The 17685-nt window shown below is 42.8% G+C and overlaps 1 protein-coding gene across 11 annotated transcripts in view; it reads right to left on the bottom strand.

Moving 5' to 3' along the window:
• Positions 1-17685, bottom strand: part of CACNA1C (calcium voltage-gated channel subunit alpha1 C) — a 648720-nt gene that overhangs the window by 195995 nt on the left and 435040 nt on the right. For 9 of the 11 annotated variants that reach the window (XM_072766353.1, XM_072766356.1, XM_072766354.1 and 6 more), the window contains exons 7-8: positions 16179-16375; positions 4749-4852 (exon numbers count right to left, since the gene is read on the bottom strand). In XM_072766353.1, the coding sequence (XP_072622454.1) occupies positions 4749-4852; positions 16179-16375 (301 nt within the window). Of the gene's footprint in view, positions 1-4748; positions 4853-5158; positions 5263-16178; positions 16376-17685 lie in introns of all 11 variants that reach the window. The other 2 variants (XM_072766363.1, XM_072766357.1) reach the window with 1 other exon arrangement.

Here is a 17685-nt window from a genome sequence, read left to right as displayed (position 1 = left end):
GCAGCAGGGCAAAAAACTGGAGTCATATTCCCAGCTAAGGTTAAACACGGTGACACTCTGCCTTTCTGTTTCAGTTCTCATATTGTAAACAAGCGTACTTTTTATGGTCTCTTTAGTGCCATGTTGTTCACATTTCTGTACTTTTTGTTGGTGGTTTTTCTGTTAAAAATAGCCCCCAAGCACAGTGCTGAATTGCTGAAGTGCTGTCTAGTGTTCCTAAGAGTGAGAAGGTTGTGGTGTGCCTTAGGGAAAAAAATACATGTGTTAGATAAACTCTGTTCAGGCATCAGTTATAGTGCTGTTGGCCATGAGCTCAATGTTAATGAATCAACAATATATACTAAATAAGATGACTTTAAACAGAAACACACATAAAATAAGGTTATGTATTGATTGCTTTAAAAAAAGGCTTGTTGTGACTAAAGGCTCATAGGATCCTTGTTCTGTATTTCTCCTGAGAGTAGTAGTTTAGGGACACCTGGGTGGCTCAGCGGTTGAGTGTCTGCCTTTAGCTCAGGGCATGATCCCAGGTCTCAGGATTGAGTCCCGCATCAGGTTCCCTGCGAGGAGCCTGCTTCTCCCTGTCTGCGTCTCTGCCTCTCTCTCTGTGTCTCTCATGAATAAATAAATAAAATCTTTAAAGGAAAAGAAATTTAAAAAAAGAGTAATGGTTTAGTATTCATTAATTCATGTTCATAGTGACCTCATGGAATACAACTACACAGATAATGAATATGATTATAGATGTTGCTGTCTTTTCTGCTCCCACCTACAAAGAATGCACGTCCTGGCATTTCTTGCTTCCTTCTCGGTCTACACATTGTGTCTTAACTATAGTGCCATGGTCTGGTTATGCTTTCAGGTTGCAAAATGCTTCCCAACCAAGCCACCTGTTGTTTTAGGGAGAGAGACAAGCCCATCTTCTGGTGGGAAAGAGGGCAGGATGACTATCCATCTAAGAGATTCTGAGTTCCTTGTATACTGAAGGCACATGTCTGAAGTCCTCTGTTTGCAATAATTTAAAACAAAAAGTGACCAGATTCCAGAGTCCACAGACTTTTATCTGACTATAGCTTAAGTGCAATTTCAAGAATCTCATTGTCACTGCTTTCATTTTAATAGGTTGGATAGAAAAGCAAATGTAATCTAATTTTTGTGTGTACTAATACCAGTCCTGTGGCTTGTGAGGATCAATAGATAATGAACATGAAACAATTTTGAGAAATCCCACGATATATATTCTTCACACTGTCTCTATCTGGCCTCATAAAGAATAAGATGTTTTAGATATGGGAATGTTCCAGATAAAGGGTTACCTAACCCTCTGGTGACTAAAATCTTGGAATATTTACATTTTGCTTTACAGAGTGTCATCTTTCCTTCATGAAAGTATCTTTCCTTGGTGACTGAAGGACATAATTTATGAGGGGATGAGTTACTGTGTTGGACTGTAAAATAATATTGTTCTTAGTTGACAGGTGTGGGGTCTCAGGCCCCTCCAGTTCCAAAATTCTCCAAGGCTGTAGTTCTACCAAGCTACGGGTCTGCTCTCTCTCAAAGACTATTAACATTTGCAGGGCCACCAGCCCTGCTAAACAACCCTGCTCTACTGCACCCTCCTGAGTGGCGGCTCTGCAGCTTCCTCTTGGGTTTTTTTTTCTGTTCCCAGTGGCTGTTTCCAACCACCATCCCATGGATTGCTTCTGCCTTCCTCCCTGCTCCACTTGCTCCTCCTCAGTTCACTTGCTGCTCTTTACTACCCCCCCCCCCCACAAACACTTCTTGACTCTAATTTTTAGGAACATGGGTTAACACCGTTAAAATGGTTTGGGAACAGTATAACATAGAGGTTAGAGAGACAGGCCCTGGATTTACATTGGGTTTAATCCTGGATCTTCCATTTTCATCTGTAAGAATTGAGGTAGTTTCCTCACCTGAAACTCAATTTTCTTCTCTATAACATGGAGATATAAATAGCACTTAGCTCATAGGGTTGTTGTGAGCATCGGAGAGTTATCCATCAAAAGCTCCATGCACTGAGCCTGCCGTGGACGCTGGTTTCTGTTAATGTTAACATTGGAACAGTGAATTTCATGGAGCTCTGAGAGCTTTTTGGTTGCTTTTAGAAGGTTGATTTAACCAGAATTCTTACTGATGAATCAGTGGGGGTTTTGTTGCATTCTTGTGGTGACTTTTATGTTATTGTCCTGATTGATCAAGATGCTGACTCAAAACTGAAATCACTGCCATCACATGGTTAGCCAGTAAGAGCCTAATTCCAGGTTTTGTTACTGTTTGGATCCAGGGCAGTGCCTGGGGCACTTTTGACTGGCTTCCTCAAACCAGGAAGGGGAGATGCTTGCCCAGAGACACTTCTCTGTCCATGCAGAGGATATGCCCTGCAGCCCAGGAAACCTTGGAGATGGTCCATCAGCAAATCCAGAGCTGTGAGGAGCAGGGAGTTCCTCTCAGGGAACTCTACTCAAGGAGCAGGTGCTGGGGAAGGTATCCCACAGAGACCAATGTATGGACTCTAGAGCTCATAGTTCTAAAGTCTGAAAGCCTTAATGTTCCTGTTCAGAGTCTATTCATGTTTGGAGCGTTACTATATGCCAAGCTTTGGTCTAAGTATTTTTACACACACAATCTCAAAGGGACTGAGTTGGTCCAAAACATGGTCTTCAAAATGATTTTTCTCTCACATCAGCAACTGCTGCCTTTGACTTCTCTGCCAGGAAGACAACTTTACTGGGGAGGGTGTGCCAAGAGTGACTGTGAGCAGATACTCTGCTTGAAGAGGGTCCTTTATGGGCTCATGCTAATTCTTAACTCTGGATTCCTGGGAAGATTTTCACTTGCTTAGATTTGTTCCTAATCTCTTGGGGAAGAAAGTGGAATCACATTTTTTTTTTTTTTTAAGGTTCAGAGCTCTGGCTTATGTTACAGTTCAAGTTCATTCAATGTATACTCAATGGACAGTGATGGGAAGATGGAATCTAGGCTGTGTCTGCATTCTAGTCCTCATTCTGATACTTATAAGCACAATGACAACACACAAGTCACCTCTGGGCTCACTTTCCTCATCTTTAAAAAGAGAAGGTTGAGGATTTTATTCAACAATTCCAGTTATGACAGGCACCAAGTAAACAATAATCATTTCATGATGGTACCATTATTGAGCACTTTACTATATGCCAAGTATTTTACACGAATGATCTCCCTCTATCATCACAAAAAGTTATGAGTTGGTATTATTATCCTCATTTTTTTTTTGGATAGCTAGGTGAAGTTTAAAAAGGTAAAGTTGCCCAACATTATGCATCCAGCAAGTGCAGAGCTGAGATATCCAAATTTGTCTTGAGTGGGAGTGATGAAGTTATTTTTTTCAATGCTTTGATTTACGTATAAACACAGGGGCATTTTCTTGTGTTGGAACACAAAAATGAAAACCTTTATACCTTCCAGGCAGCTAATATCTTCATCATTTTACCCCTGATGGAAGACACTAGTTTCCTATGTGGCCTTACCTTGGCAAAAGGCATGGTGTCATCAAAGTCCCTAACAGGCCACCCACCATTGGGAAGCAGTGAGGGTGGAAGAAGATTTTTTCCTTCACTAAATCCCAATGACTAAACCTGATGCTGCTGCATGGCATTAGGCTACGGCAGGAGACAGGACTAGCTGTTCCCAGTCTATGTACTTGGTAAAAATCAAATGCAATCATTCCTGTCATGTCTGACTTTCTCTCAGCATTAATGTCCCTGGAGACATAGGAAAGGCTATTCAAAGCAGCTGACCTGTCTTGAGCAAGGCAGAAGTAGATTGTCCCCCCTCCCCCTTGTAGCAAAGGCAGCAGAGTAGGTAACCCATGAGCAGGTCACTAGGAGCATTTAGGTGCTAGGCCTTGGCATGGCTGATGTGGACTCATGAAGAAGGTAGGTTGGGGAATGGCCCAGTGAGTCCACAGTGTCAAGGAGGCCATCCCCAGGGCAGCTTGATGCCCCCATTATATGCTATTTCTACCACTTTTTAACTTCATTGGAGCAAAGGCTGGAATTAGGCAAACTTTATGCTTGAAGCTAAGTAGATAAACTTAAAGGAAGGTATGTTTCATCTCCTCTATTTTCAATCTATGGCTTTGAACAGCTAAGAGCCATTTCCATTCAGAAAAGGGGCATACTAGACATGGACTGAAGAGTCTTGAATTAGAGAGAATTTTATTTAGTTTGTATTTGTTTATGTATACTTTCAATCAAACTCTTATTACCCCAGCCCATTCGACACTGAATAAAAGCTATCTGAAATCTTTACTGTTAGCCTGCCACCAACTATAATCAGGCAAGTACCTAGTGGCAAGGCTATGGCATGTGTTAAAAGCACAATCTATGAATCTTCCCTCCAATCCCTCCTGCCAAACCCTTTCAACTCAAGGGTCTTATCATGTAGCTTCTCAGGTAGAAGGAGAAGTAGCCTGCCTACCTGAATAGCTGCTTGAGGATGGGAGGGGGTTGGATGAGGTAGCAGGAGACAGGTAGGCCTAAGTATCTCCTCATGAAGCCCAAACCAATGGATTAATTAATCCTTGTACATTTGATCCTCTGTCCAGCCAGGCCAAGGACATTCACTTCAAGGCTCCTGAGGTGGCCTTTTATCCCAGGTTCATCAGAGCCAGAAAAAAGAATAAAGCCAGGAATAGCAGAAAGAGTAAATAAAATAAAATCAAGACCTTTTTCCTTGGTCCTGCTTACCCGCTAAGAACACCGAGAACCAAGTTAAGTACAAAAAATGACCCTATGATGATTAGTGTAACAAAATAGATCCAGGGCCAGTCCCTTCCTACGGCATCATTGACCTGGAAGAATGGAATGATAGTTAGTGAGGCACACTCAGCAGCCGAGCATGGCCAAGTGCCCATCACCGGCTCCTGGACACTGACCCAAACAGTGCCGGGACCCAGGGATCCTCTAGTTGCAAATCAGAGGCCAAATAGCCTGCCTGGCCAATGGGTTGGAATCTGTGGTTGAATGGGGACTTTTTTTTTTTCTGATTTTCCTGGCCTGTTAGGATCCCATCTCTGAGGACCCTGGTGATGGATACAGTGGGACCTGGGACCTTGCTCGGCTGCATTGTAAAGAATACATAGAAACAGTCAGCTTACCCGCTCAACACACCGAGAACCAGATTTAGAACGAAAAAGGATCCAAAGATGACCAGACTGACAAAATACACCCAGGGTAACTCATAGCCCATAGCGTCCTGCATCTGGAAAGATGAAGGCAGGTTAGGAAAGAGAGAGCAGAATGAGTTAAAGTGAGGAGGCAGGCAGGAAGGGTGTGGGTAGAACAGGAGGAGACTAGCGAGGCTGAGCCAGGATCCACTGTCACCTCTGGCACCATCAATATTCAAAACACTTCCCCACAACCCTGCCCTGGACCTTAAGGGATCTTTGCAGGCACTGAATGCAGGGCAATCTTTCTTAGCACTGTCTGTTGTTTTATTTTCTGGAACAGAAAGATTTCTACAATGTTTTTACTTGTCTAATAAGGTGGATCACCTAAAAAATGATTTCTTCAGTGTAGGATGGTTTTAGGTCAGTGAGGTTTCTGTGGTATTAAATCTTCCACTGTCCCCCAGGGCAGCCTAACCTTGGTGTCAGGAGTGCCCCAGCTCTTCCTGACAGAGCCAGAGGCCCAGAAACTTTGAGCCTGCATGAGGAAGGAGAGCCTTTCTTAAGGGGCTTTCCGGAGCTGGGCCCAGAATTTAGAAGCCAAACTTCGTGCTCCACGAGCACGCAGGGCCACAGCCCAGGAGGGACAATAATTTTGGTTACTCATCCAGAGAATAGTTCCTGTCCTGCAAACACATTTCCTGTAGCCTGGAGACTGTGACCAGTACCTAAGTGGATAATGGAGGCGGCCTCTGACAGGTGGCAAACCCCTGCAGTAGCTGGGGGCAGTAGTGTGCCAGAGCTGGATCCTCTGGGCTTTGGAGAGCCACCCCGTAGCTCTTTGCAGGTCCGTGTTCAGTGACGTCACTAGGGTAGCCCAGAACTGGCCACGGCGGGCAGAGTGGGCAAATGACGTAGATCAGCCCCCACTCTGCCCTTTGCCCCTAAACAGGTGGCTAAACATTTAGCAGCGCATAGCTGGCTGGAGGGTAGGTATAAACGTGATGTGAAGTCACAGAGCAGCCTTTTTTTTTTTTTTTTTTTTTTTTATCAAACTGGAAGTTTGTTCTGATTTAGTTTCTCAAATCTATTTCTTTTAAAGCTTTCTGACTAAACAGGATTTAGTCTTATCTTCCTAAAATGAACCCTGACTCTGTCCTTATGAAATTGCCTTACAGGAATCCAGTTCTTAATATACAAGCTTCCCAAATGATTGACATTAGTGGCTCTCAGAGTGCCCTGACCTGTTTGGAAATGCACATACTCTGCCTTCCCTGAAACTCTTTAAGTGGGCCCAAGAACCCATGTTTTTACAAGCCCTACAGCGAGTCTGAGAACCACTGATTTGCACTATTCTCCATTCCTCTCAACTTCAACTATAAGGACACAAGTACTGTGATTCACTACCTGTCTCTGCTTTGTTGCATGGCAGTGTTCCTTAAAGTGTGATCTGAAGACCACCAGAATCAGAATCATCTGGAAGAATTGTTAGCAACACAGGCCCCAGGGCCATTTCTCCCAAATCTGCACACCTCATAACTGTGTGATAATCACCCAGGTAGTTCTAAAGCCAGGTGCCTCAAATGAGTTACATGTGTGCTGGGATAGTACCACCCTCAGCCCTCAGGGCTTCTCAGCCTCCAAAAAACCTTACCCATGTGCCTAGGGATGCTGGACAAATACTCTCTGTGTGCTGTGAGTAAAAAAGATTGAGAAGTACTGGGAGATTTACCTTGTTGGACTGGTTTGAAGTGTTACATCCTGAAACGTTCTTTTCAAATTTAATACTACTTATCAGGGGTTACTATATTTTGGTTGGAGGAATCTGCCAATGTGGCCGTGGCATAGAGTAAAAAATTATAAGGGCTTGGGTATCATGGATCTCAACTGAGTCATTGAGCAAAGAAAGAACTCCCAACATATGTCCACTTAACCATGTCATAATACAATTCAATTCAACATGAATTTATTGAGCATTCCCATTCCCATATATTCTTGCTGTTTTCCACAGAGTGTTTATCCCATTCTAACTGTGTAATTTATTTATTTATTATGTGCTTGTGTTCCATGCTTGAATGTGAGTTCCCTGAGGACAGGTAGTTTTGATCTGGTTTGTTCACTGGTGAATCCCCAACTCCAAAAACAGTGCCTCACACATGGCTGATGCTCAGGAAATGTTGGGTGAATGAATGAACTTGAAATGTGCCATAAATAGGAAGCCCTTGCTAGCATGGGGACAGATAAATAAAAGGCAGCTACAATGTGAGGTGGTAAATGCAGTTGTAGGAATAAATATTCAGGGTTATAGAAGTGCAAGGGGAAGAGTGGCTGTATGAGGCTTGGAGAAGTAAGCAAGAGCCAGAGCAGGCAGGACTGGGTAAACCTTGCACTATGAGGCCACTGAAGGCAGGCGTGCAGGAGTGGGCAGGAAGCCCAGAGGCCATGTGAGCCTGTGACAGGATTGGGGGTTTCCTAGGAACTTGGCAGTTATTAAAAATAGAACCCACAGCTGAAAAGCCATCCTGGCTCCGGAATGGAGGCTTTGCCCAGTGGCTGAGGACTAAAATACCCAGCAAAACAGCAGTTGTTAGGAAAGGCAGGGCAGAAAGGTTTGTATGTGTCAGACTCTGCTACCATCACAAGGGACCCGGGAACCTCCTTTAACCAGAAAGTAAATGTTTAAACCAAGGCTGCAAAGGAAACCAAATTCACAGAGGGAAAACCAGTAACCATCATCAGGAAGAGAAAGTCCAATAATCACCCAGGAGGAGAAAAAGAAAACTGCACCCATACAAGAAGGGGAGGGACTGATGAAATGAGGTGAGGGAGAAGAAAAGCATGACGGACAGCTAGCCAACCATAGGACACTTAATGATTGTAAGGATGGCCATGTGATCCCAGGGTCTCTATGTGACGTTTTATTATAAGGAACAATGACATAAGCCTTTCACTATTCTTAGCAGTGGTCTCATTTGAGTCCACATTTGTTCAATAGTATTTCCTGAGTGCCTACTGTGTGTAAGACATTGTTTTCTGTGCCAGTAAGAGTGACAGGGTTAAAAACAGCCCTGGATAGGAGAAGATATCTGTGAGGAGGCATTCATGGAAACTGGATCTAAGTCCATGAAGCCTCTAAGTGTCCTAGCTTTTCCTTTCTCAGGTTAAGTCCTGCCAGTGAAGGTCAGAGTCCTTTCTTCTTGCCTAAGTTAGGGAGGGTGAGGAGGTCAGGAAGAGCTGAGGGAAGCTGTGGACACCCCCTGAGAAAAGGCACACACCCATGGTGCTGTGCATACAACTCCATGGATGGATGCATGGACCCCATGTTTCTGACCAACCAGCTGCTCTGTGCTAATCCCAGAAGAGCTTTTCCCAAGAGTGGCAATGGGGGCTTGTTCTGAGTCAGTTCTCCTGCTTCGCCCTGGATCTCAGACGTCCTTACCTTCCTCAGGACAGACAGGAACCGGTAGTTCCAGGAGGCATGCTTGCTGCAGTGCACCCTCCCAGAGCTGCCTCTGGAGCCTGGGCAGATGGTGAGTGGGTGCAAGGGCTGGTTGGCACTCAACCAACTTCCTTAGAATGAAATCTCTCCTGACTGGTTCCTCATAACCCTAAATTTATGAACAGTTAACCTCATAGAAAATACAGTTCCCTGAGCCACATATCTCTCTCAAGTCAACAAACCCATGAATCTCAGAGGTTTCCTTGGGCTCTTGTTCAGTTTGGGTGTCCTTTCATTTGTGTCACAGTTGGGTGACCTTAAGCATAATTAAGAACCTCAAATGGAAGGAGCTACAAACCACACTGCCCCTAGATAGCCCATAAAGAGTTTTGTGATAACCTTATGACCCACAGATAACCTCACCACCTCATGATAGCCTCATGACCCAGATATTCCACTGATATTCTCATGATAACCTCATGACCCATAGATATTTTCATGACCTATCAATATTCCATAGAGAGCCAGGGCCACATCTAGGAGACTCATGGTCTCTATCTCTCCCTTGTCCTATCCTTCTGCTTTGGTGTCTTCCTTGCTGTGGGACCATTCTTTCAAAGGTTTAAGACGTAGAATAGCAGGTGAGGGGCAGGAGGTAGGAGGACAGATGGGAGATTAACAAGCTTCCAAGGTGTTCCTAAGACCCCACCTCTTCCTCAGCAAGTAATGCTTAGCAGCCACTGATAGGTGGTTCTCTGGTCTGTCTGGGTCTGGCCTGAGAGGAAAGCGCCCCTTTTTGTTTTCTCTTTTACTTTCTCCTCTTTATTCTAGGCCACCTACTTTGGGGGCAGACTGGATAGAGAGCATACAATGCTGGGTGTCTCTGAAGTAGGGCGATGCCTGGAGTGATGAGATTGATGTCTTAAATCAGCTGGAATGGAGCTATTAAGAAGAGAGAGAATAAATAAAGGCGTACTTTTAAAAAATGACCTAGATTGCTGATACCCTTATTTAGAGGTGAAAAAAAGGATAGGTTTTCTCAAGCCATTAAAGCTTTATGTTTCCTAGGCCTATAACAAAGGAAGCTTTGTGACTTTTCCAAGGAAGGCATATTTAGGCATCTTGATGTCTACCACCAAGCAGCCATTGCAGCCTCTAGGCCCAAGGACTAACAGGATGACCCCAGCCTTTGCTGAAACACATAACTTACTATTCCAAGAATCCATAGACAGACCAAAGGTAATACCAAATGAAAAACACAGAAGAACCTTCTAAAAACAATATCTAATTCCTTGAGGGCAACCTCAACCTTAAACCTTCAAATCCAACATATTTTTTTTTTCACAAAGAAAGAAAAAATAGGAGGAACAATACCTCCTGGGTCCTAGTGCATCAAGGCCACTCTCAATTCTAGCTGATTTCCATGAGTTCTCAAGACATGGCACTTTTTCCTGTAAGGTTTGTGGCACAGGCACTGTATATCTAAAAAGACTAACTACTTTCAGTGAATGCCAAGAGGGCTATCACTTGACACCAAAGACAGGAAGTATAGACCCATGAAAGTCCCAGTGCTTTCTACAAAGTATTAGAAGACAGGGTTTGCTGCTGCCATGAATGCCAGTGCCCAGGGTAATGGTTCAAAAAATCTGTGACTACTCTTGACCTTTGTCACCTTGCCTGTGAACATAGGGTTTTCACCTGTGAGTCCATCAGACAGCAAGCAAGTTAGACAACAAGCTTCACTTGACTCCTTCTTGTCCCTGTACTTGATTGTCATTGTACATGGAGAAACTGTGAGTGCCTCAAGGTATAAGCAAAAGCCTGCATTAAGTGGCGGAAGACAGCAGAAGGCTCCTAACATAAAGGGAAGCCAACAAAATTAACTCCTCAATCTATTAAAAGAAAATCCCTCAACTCAGATGGAATTATGCACTGACATTCTAGGGGAGGCCAGGAAGGGTTTGAGTAGAGGGGCAGCCCCAGGTATGAACACTTGTGTAGGAGACAGCTGGTTCACAGCCAAAGGAAGATACATTTATTTGTCCTGGGCAGCCACCAGGTGTGGGCTTGAGTTTGATGCCTGTGACTGTACCTCTAGGCAGGTGGCCTTTCAGACACCTTGGGTGAGAACACTTTAGGGAAGCTGAGCTGTTTCTTGGTTCTGTTTTAGGTTCCCTCAACAGAACCAAGAAACAGTTCTCTCTAATTTCTCAAAATGCTATAAAGCTTGCTTTCCCCATGGAGGGGGGGAGCCTCAAAGCCAGTGAAATTCCCCTCTCTCCTGGAAGTGTTCTGTGCCAATGCAGAGCTCTCCCTTAGTGTAGTGTTCTGTCCTAAGTCATATTTCCTTGGGTGTGTCCTCCATCTCTTCAATTAGATCCTAATTCCTTGAGGGGAGGACTTCTTCTCCCCAACCCTCCATCCTAGTCCCTACTTAGTCCTACGAACATAGTAAATGCTCAATAAGTGTTTGTTAAATAGAATTATTGAATAATAAGGACTTATATAATACCAGTGAAATGAATAAAATAAAACTTAATAATTAAATAAATAATGTCTTTGAGAGATGCTAATTCTCTTTCTTGACATACTTATAAACCACTAATTTATTTCTTTGTTTAAAACAGCATGGGCACTAAGTGGGGAGAACTCTAACAGAAGCAGATTAGAAGTTAAGGACTGCAGGGTCTAAAGTAGGACCTCCCAGTTTCTCTGCTCTGATACCTGTTAAAGAGCCCAGGATGCTGTTTCTAGGTTACTTGAGGATTTTTTTCCCAGCTCTTCACTTAGAATGACTCTTAGGTCATAAATAGTACTCAGCTCCTTTTCTGTTTCTTGATGCCTTCAGAGACTCATTTTCTATATTCTGTAGTGAAAAAAAAAGTGGCTTTTTGAAAAAAAGATGGAGTGGGGAAAAAATAGGGTAAAGCCCAAATCAACCTGCCTGAATGCAAAAGACCTTTGTCATAAATGAGAGATGTTTCAGCAGCTTCAAGAGCAGATATGAGTGGCCATCTTGGGGTATGTGTGTGTGTGTGTGTGTGTGTGTGTGTGAGAGAGAGAGAGAGAGAGAGAGAGAAAGTTTAGTAGGAACACCTTCCCAGCATTTCCAGACATGTAAGTGGGACAAGACAAAGTGTGGAACTGACAACTGACTTATGAAAGGTTAAAACATTAGAATTTTGTTCCCAAGGTCTCCTGCTGAGCCCAAACTATCCCAGTTGCTACAAAAGACACTACTTATGATTCTAAACATCTTTTCTTTATATGACTTCTCATTAAGTATTTCTAGACTTATTTTAAGTTCAATTTGTATTTTTAAAAAAGTAGTGAAACAACTGATCCTGGAGAAACCAATTGCAGGGGGACAATAAGTGGTGTCAGAAAGAAGTGATCCCACTATGTTGGTGGTAGATGGGGTAGGGTGTGATTCCAGGAAAACCTGGACCTGAGTGCTTTTACTGTGCTGACAGTATGAAATATTCTTGGGGGCCCTGGGTCAGGAGGGCATTGGGTGAGCAGAGATCAGTAGAGTCCTCTGGATGAAGGATTATTCAGGCATCTAGATTCCTGAAGAGCTAGAAACATGTATTCTTGGGCGAAGCCTATTCTAAGTGCTGCCTCCCTTTCCCACAAGTCTCGCCTGCAACCTGCTCCAGGTGTTCCAAATCCTGGGCAAGCAGCCATGTTATTCTGTTTCGCAAGAGCATGGGGCTATGTCAAGTACAAATTCAGCACTGAACAGACACTCGATTGATGTTTATGCTACCTGTGATCTGGCCAATGTGGAAGGGATAATGTTCAGGATTTCAAACTGACATGATGTGGAAGGGATAATGTTCAGGATTTCAAACTGACCCCAGTCCTTAGACAATGTCTGAGAATCCTGCAAATCATCTTAATTCAGCAGCCTCTTCTATCTTCAGGAAGGCACATGTTCAAACCATGTAAGACAAGTATTTTTAAATTATATGCAGGGAGTTAGGGGTGTTTGTTAAAAAAATTCATAAATTCAAATGTAGAAATGGAAACCAATGGTAATGCCATACAATATTGGATTCTTCCCTGTCTTGGTGCTACACTACTTCTAAAGAAGACTGAAAATTTCTTTTACTCACTTTTCCCCTCTATTTTAGAAGAGGCATGGACATTCTGAGAGTAAATGAGATTGTAGCTTATGAAGACATCGCCCAAGGAAACCACACCTCAAACTGAGTTTTGGCTTAGTTTCCAAATCCTCAATGTCCCCCACCCCTTACCCTGTCACCTGTAGACTTGGTAAAAGAAATGTTTCAACAAATTGCTCACCTAGTTGGAGCCGTGACCCAATGTATGGCCAATAGCTTTAACATCTGAGGAACTGCCCAAGTATTAGTTGGCCAAGTTTGATCTTACTTTTTAGTTCACTAATTCTTCAAGATGATAACAATGTGATGAAATAATGGATGTCACAGAAAAAGAGAAATGGATTTGATATTACCCATAGTAGGAGACAGGTGTCTGCCATTTGCTACTGTTGACCTCCTTGATCCCTTCCATCCCAAGCTATATCTAGTGATTGAACCTATTGCTTCGTTAGTGCTTTAATGGTTGATTCTCTCCCTAAGAACATCTATCCAGCTGTTTGATAGTTCAGAGTGAATCTGAATCTGGGGTTTCCATTCATTGCTATACTTGAAAATCTTGGTGGCTTCTTCCAACATCCTCTAGACTTGACCCTTGTATTTGAAGGGAAATACATTGTTCTGAGTGGTAGATCCTACTTCCCCAATTTCCATGGAAAATATAGCTTCATAGATTGGTTCAAATCCAGTGGCATGAAAGCAGCACCATGCAGATTGAATAGGTTAGACTTCTAGGGCATATTTCATATTTCAGCTTGGGCATCAGAATCACCTGGGAAGACTTTTCAAAATGTAGATACTGGAGCCTAACTTTGGAATTTCTCCATTCAGTGGCTTTGAGGGAAGTCTGGGCATCTTTATATTTCGACATCTCCATGTTTTAAACTGTACATTGGGATTTGAGAGGCTGTGGGTTTAGAGATACAGGCCCAGAGGTAAGAAGGAAGAATGCTGAAGGGGGAGGAAGAAAGAGAGAGAGGAAAGAAGGATGGAAGGAAGAAGTGGCCATAGAAAGGTCAAAGCGATTAGACAAATTGAAAGCAGGAGCATTGGGCTGGGAAATGCTTCCATCACGAATACCCAAGTATGAGGCTGTTTAAGCTTTAGAGGTGTGTGTGTATGTGTGGGTGTGCATGTGTGTGCATATGCACACCCACCCACCCACCCACACACACACAATATGGCCATTTTGGGAAGGTGCTGGGAAAATCAGAGACACATGTCCCATGAGCCTGGGATTGTTCCTTCACCTCTGACACTTTTTCCGTTCCCAGCCTGAGCTCTATCACACACACCCCAGGGGAGAAAGCACAACACAGCTGCTGAAAATTGGTAGTTGCAGTTGTGTGCTTCTTCTCATTTCCCACCCTGGCTGTCATTAGGACAGTATTTCTTTGGGTCACATCTGGCTGGTGGGGTATCAATGACTTGTGGTGAGGGAGAGGGAGGGAGTGATGAAGGAAAATCACAAAAATACATCAGGGCCATCAGCAAAGTAAATTATACGTATTCCCCCAGCCCCACACATCCACCCACTCACTGCCACCCTGCCCTCAATTTGCTGCCATGGAAGGCGTTCTCATAGCAACTTAAGGCATGGGTTTGAAGCTCATGTGATGTGGCTCTGAAGTAAAGTTCCATATGATCTTATGTTCTAGGGTCTATCAGAAGCTGCCCATGTGCAGAAGAGTGTTTCTGTCCTTGACTAGCCATAGAGATCTACCCAAGGTAGAAGGACCACTTGGGAATTTGATCAGCTTTGCTAAATGAAATTAATTTGCCTAAGCATAGTACATTTAATTCCCTCTTTTCCTTTTAGAAATTATTCAAAATAAAAAAATTATTCAAAATCAGTTTTTATCGAGCATGGGTCTAAAAAATGTTTTCTCATGTTTCATTTTAATTAGAGGGAGAGGTGATTTGACTTTTGTCTTTTTTTCAAAGTATCACAATCACAACTTCACCATGGCACAGGCTCCAGTTGTACCACCATTATTCAGTTTAGATTTAGTGTTTATCTAGACTGAGCTTTTCAGTCTGAACTGGATGTTATTTATGTCTGAATATGTACCTAGGAGCTTCCCCGACATGCAAGAAATGCTCAATAAATGTTTGCTGTGTACAAAGTTCTTGGGTAAGTTTCAAGTAGTCATTTGCAGAGAAGTATGCATTTCATAGCAACACGGGGTTTTAGCATGTTGACTAGAACATAAAAATTGGGAAAAGAGGGTTTTGAATCAATAGGACCTGGTGCTTATGAAAAAATTAACAGATACAATACGATACCCTGTATCACATCTCTGTGTTGTTACAAAGCTCTTCTGATTTTAGGAAGAAGTCAACACCTCTCTTGGCATCAGTTCCTTTCTATCTGGCAGCTCTGTTCAACGGGAAGACATTCACTTCCCTCTCCCTCTTTCTTGCTTTAGTATGTAGGCACTATTCCCTTAAGCAAGCTCTTAGACTGTTTTCGGCATGGCCAAATACATTTGACTATTTGCAAAACTGTGGGTGAGATGGTATTTTCAAGACTGGCAACAAACATTTTTCACCCAAATGCTGGAGAACAACACTGGATTCTGGCAAGTCATTCCTCAAGCTCTTGTAGGAGATACTACAAAGAATTATATTTTCTGGAGCTTTCACAAATAATGGACTTGACTCTGCCAGATGGAGACAGCTCAAATATGGTGTGTATATTTGCCTGTCTCATAGGCAGAAATCTGGCACTTTAATAGTTTGAAGGTTGGAAAAGTAGTGTTGGCTGCTGGATAATAAAAGGGGCATCTTGAAAGTAAAAGATTTACCATTGACTGGTTGACACTTAGGAAGCGGTATTTCTAAATATGCATCACACAACCAGCAGTGTTTTGTTAGCAGTGAAAATGATGGCAATGTATTGGTCTGATGGACTATTCTAATATTATAAGGTAAGATTAACATGAGAAATAAAAATATAATAGCATGACATCATACTATACAATTCAATAAAAATGGTTTCTTGTTAGAAGACCAGGCCTGACTTATCTCCTTAGCCCTAAAAATTAATAACTATGCTCTCTAGCTCTCTTTTGTGGACCGATGCAAGACAAGGATAAAAACAGAAGAAACTCTACAGTAGGAAGGGGAGTTGAATAGAATCCTTGTGTCAGGTTTGGTCAACTCATTCACAGAGCATCAGCTGCATGCCAGTGTTTCTCACTATGGTAGGACAAACTGACAGATGACATTTTGCTTAGGCTGGTGGGCAGACAGAGAGACTCAATAGATGCAAGTTTCATGCTTTGTTTCTCAGGAAAGACCTGGAAGAAATCAAAGACATTTATCAACTATTCCATCAAGGTGTATATGTGACCATAAAGTCATGGGGAGAGTGGAGAAGGGAGATGTTGAAGAAAGGCTTGCAGCCTTCTGGACTCCCCACCTCTGCCCATCTCAAGCTACGTACCCAGTACAGCACATCTGTCCAGCCCTCCATGGTGATGCACTGGAATACCGTCAACATGGCGAAGGCAAAATTGTCAAAGTTGGTGATGCCATGCTTGGGCCCATCCCACCCGGGCTTGCACACAGTGCCATTCTGGCACTGCCGCCCATGGCCTGTCTCCAGAGCACAAGGGGAAGGATCATCTTCTGCTGGAACATCTTGAATGATCAGGGGAAAAGAGAAGGAAGCAGAGGGGATGGAAAGAGATAGGCAGAGAAAGAAGGAGTGAGAAGTCAGAGAGAAAAGTGATAGGATAAGGTTAATGGGCTAGGCAAAGCAACCATAGCAACAATAATGTAGAACAAGTTTTCATTAGTTCCCTCATAGAGGAATTAAACAACATAAGGAACCAGATACTCATTTAGGCTATTGATTTAGAAAGTCAGTACTTTCAACTAATTATAAAACTGTATTTTAACCTTGGTAATTGATTTCAAAGATAGTAAGGCTATTGCATATTCTATTGTAACATGTTGGCATCCTGGTCAAATGGCCAATTAAAAACTATGATCATGCAATCACTCCAAGTGGAAAATATTCTGAAAAATGATAGGAAGTCTATCTTTTCTTTTTTTGGTGATAAAGTATCTATGAACACTTCCATTGGAATACCAGAGTTTAGGTTGAGGGCTATATTGACTGGAAGAGTCTTTCACATAATTAGTGAACAAATCCCATTCGGTAACACTTTCTTCATTACATGTTACAAGATACATTACCAGTGATAAAAATCATTTTATAGTGAATCCTTATGTTGATAAAGGACCAAAAATAAATTCTGACTATAGAGGGGAAGTAGCAACCATAGTGGCTTTTATTACAACCCTTGAGTACAAACACTGCTGACTCTCTTTTATGTATGTCATGTGTAACCTTGTGGCACTGGTCTCCAGCATTAATACCTTTAAGAAGAGAAGCATCATTTTCTGACCTCTAATCAAGACAGAACGGCGTTGGATGACAGAGAGAATGCTCCCTAGGTACAAACAGACCTTTTTCAGGAAACTGTATAACATATCTACTGTGGCTACAGATGGTGTTTGGGCTAATTTCACATGGTGAGAAGAGCTACCAAAAAATCAATAATTAAGATGTAGCTTGTATTTTTGGTGTGGAGATCACTGGTAAATTGAAATAAGACTAGACTGATCTAGAGGCACCTGGGTGGCTCAGTCAGTTAAGCATCTGCCTTCAGTTCATTCATGTCAGGGTCTTGGGATCCAACCCCACATAAGAGCCCCGCCTCAAGACATTGAGCCTTGCACTGCATTGGGCTCCTTTCTCAGTGGGCAGTCTGTTTCTTCCTCTCCCTCTGCTCCTCACCCTGCTCATGTGCTCACTCTCTCTCTCAAATAAATAATAAAATCCTTAAAAATAGATTAGACTTATCTAAGAATTCCCATTATGGTAAAATACTGGGAGTCTTGACCCAGCTATGGAAGGTAATGTTTTGAAATTCATAGAAGTT

Source organism: Vulpes vulpes, chromosome 8 (assembly GCF_048418805.1).
Source record: "Vulpes vulpes isolate BD-2025 chromosome 8, VulVul3, whole genome shotgun sequence".
Classification (NCBI taxonomy): domain Eukaryota; kingdom Metazoa; phylum Chordata; class Mammalia; order Carnivora; family Canidae; genus Vulpes; species Vulpes vulpes.
Note: the sequence above shows the minus strand (reverse complement) of the source record. Positions and strands in the feature narration are given on the sequence as shown.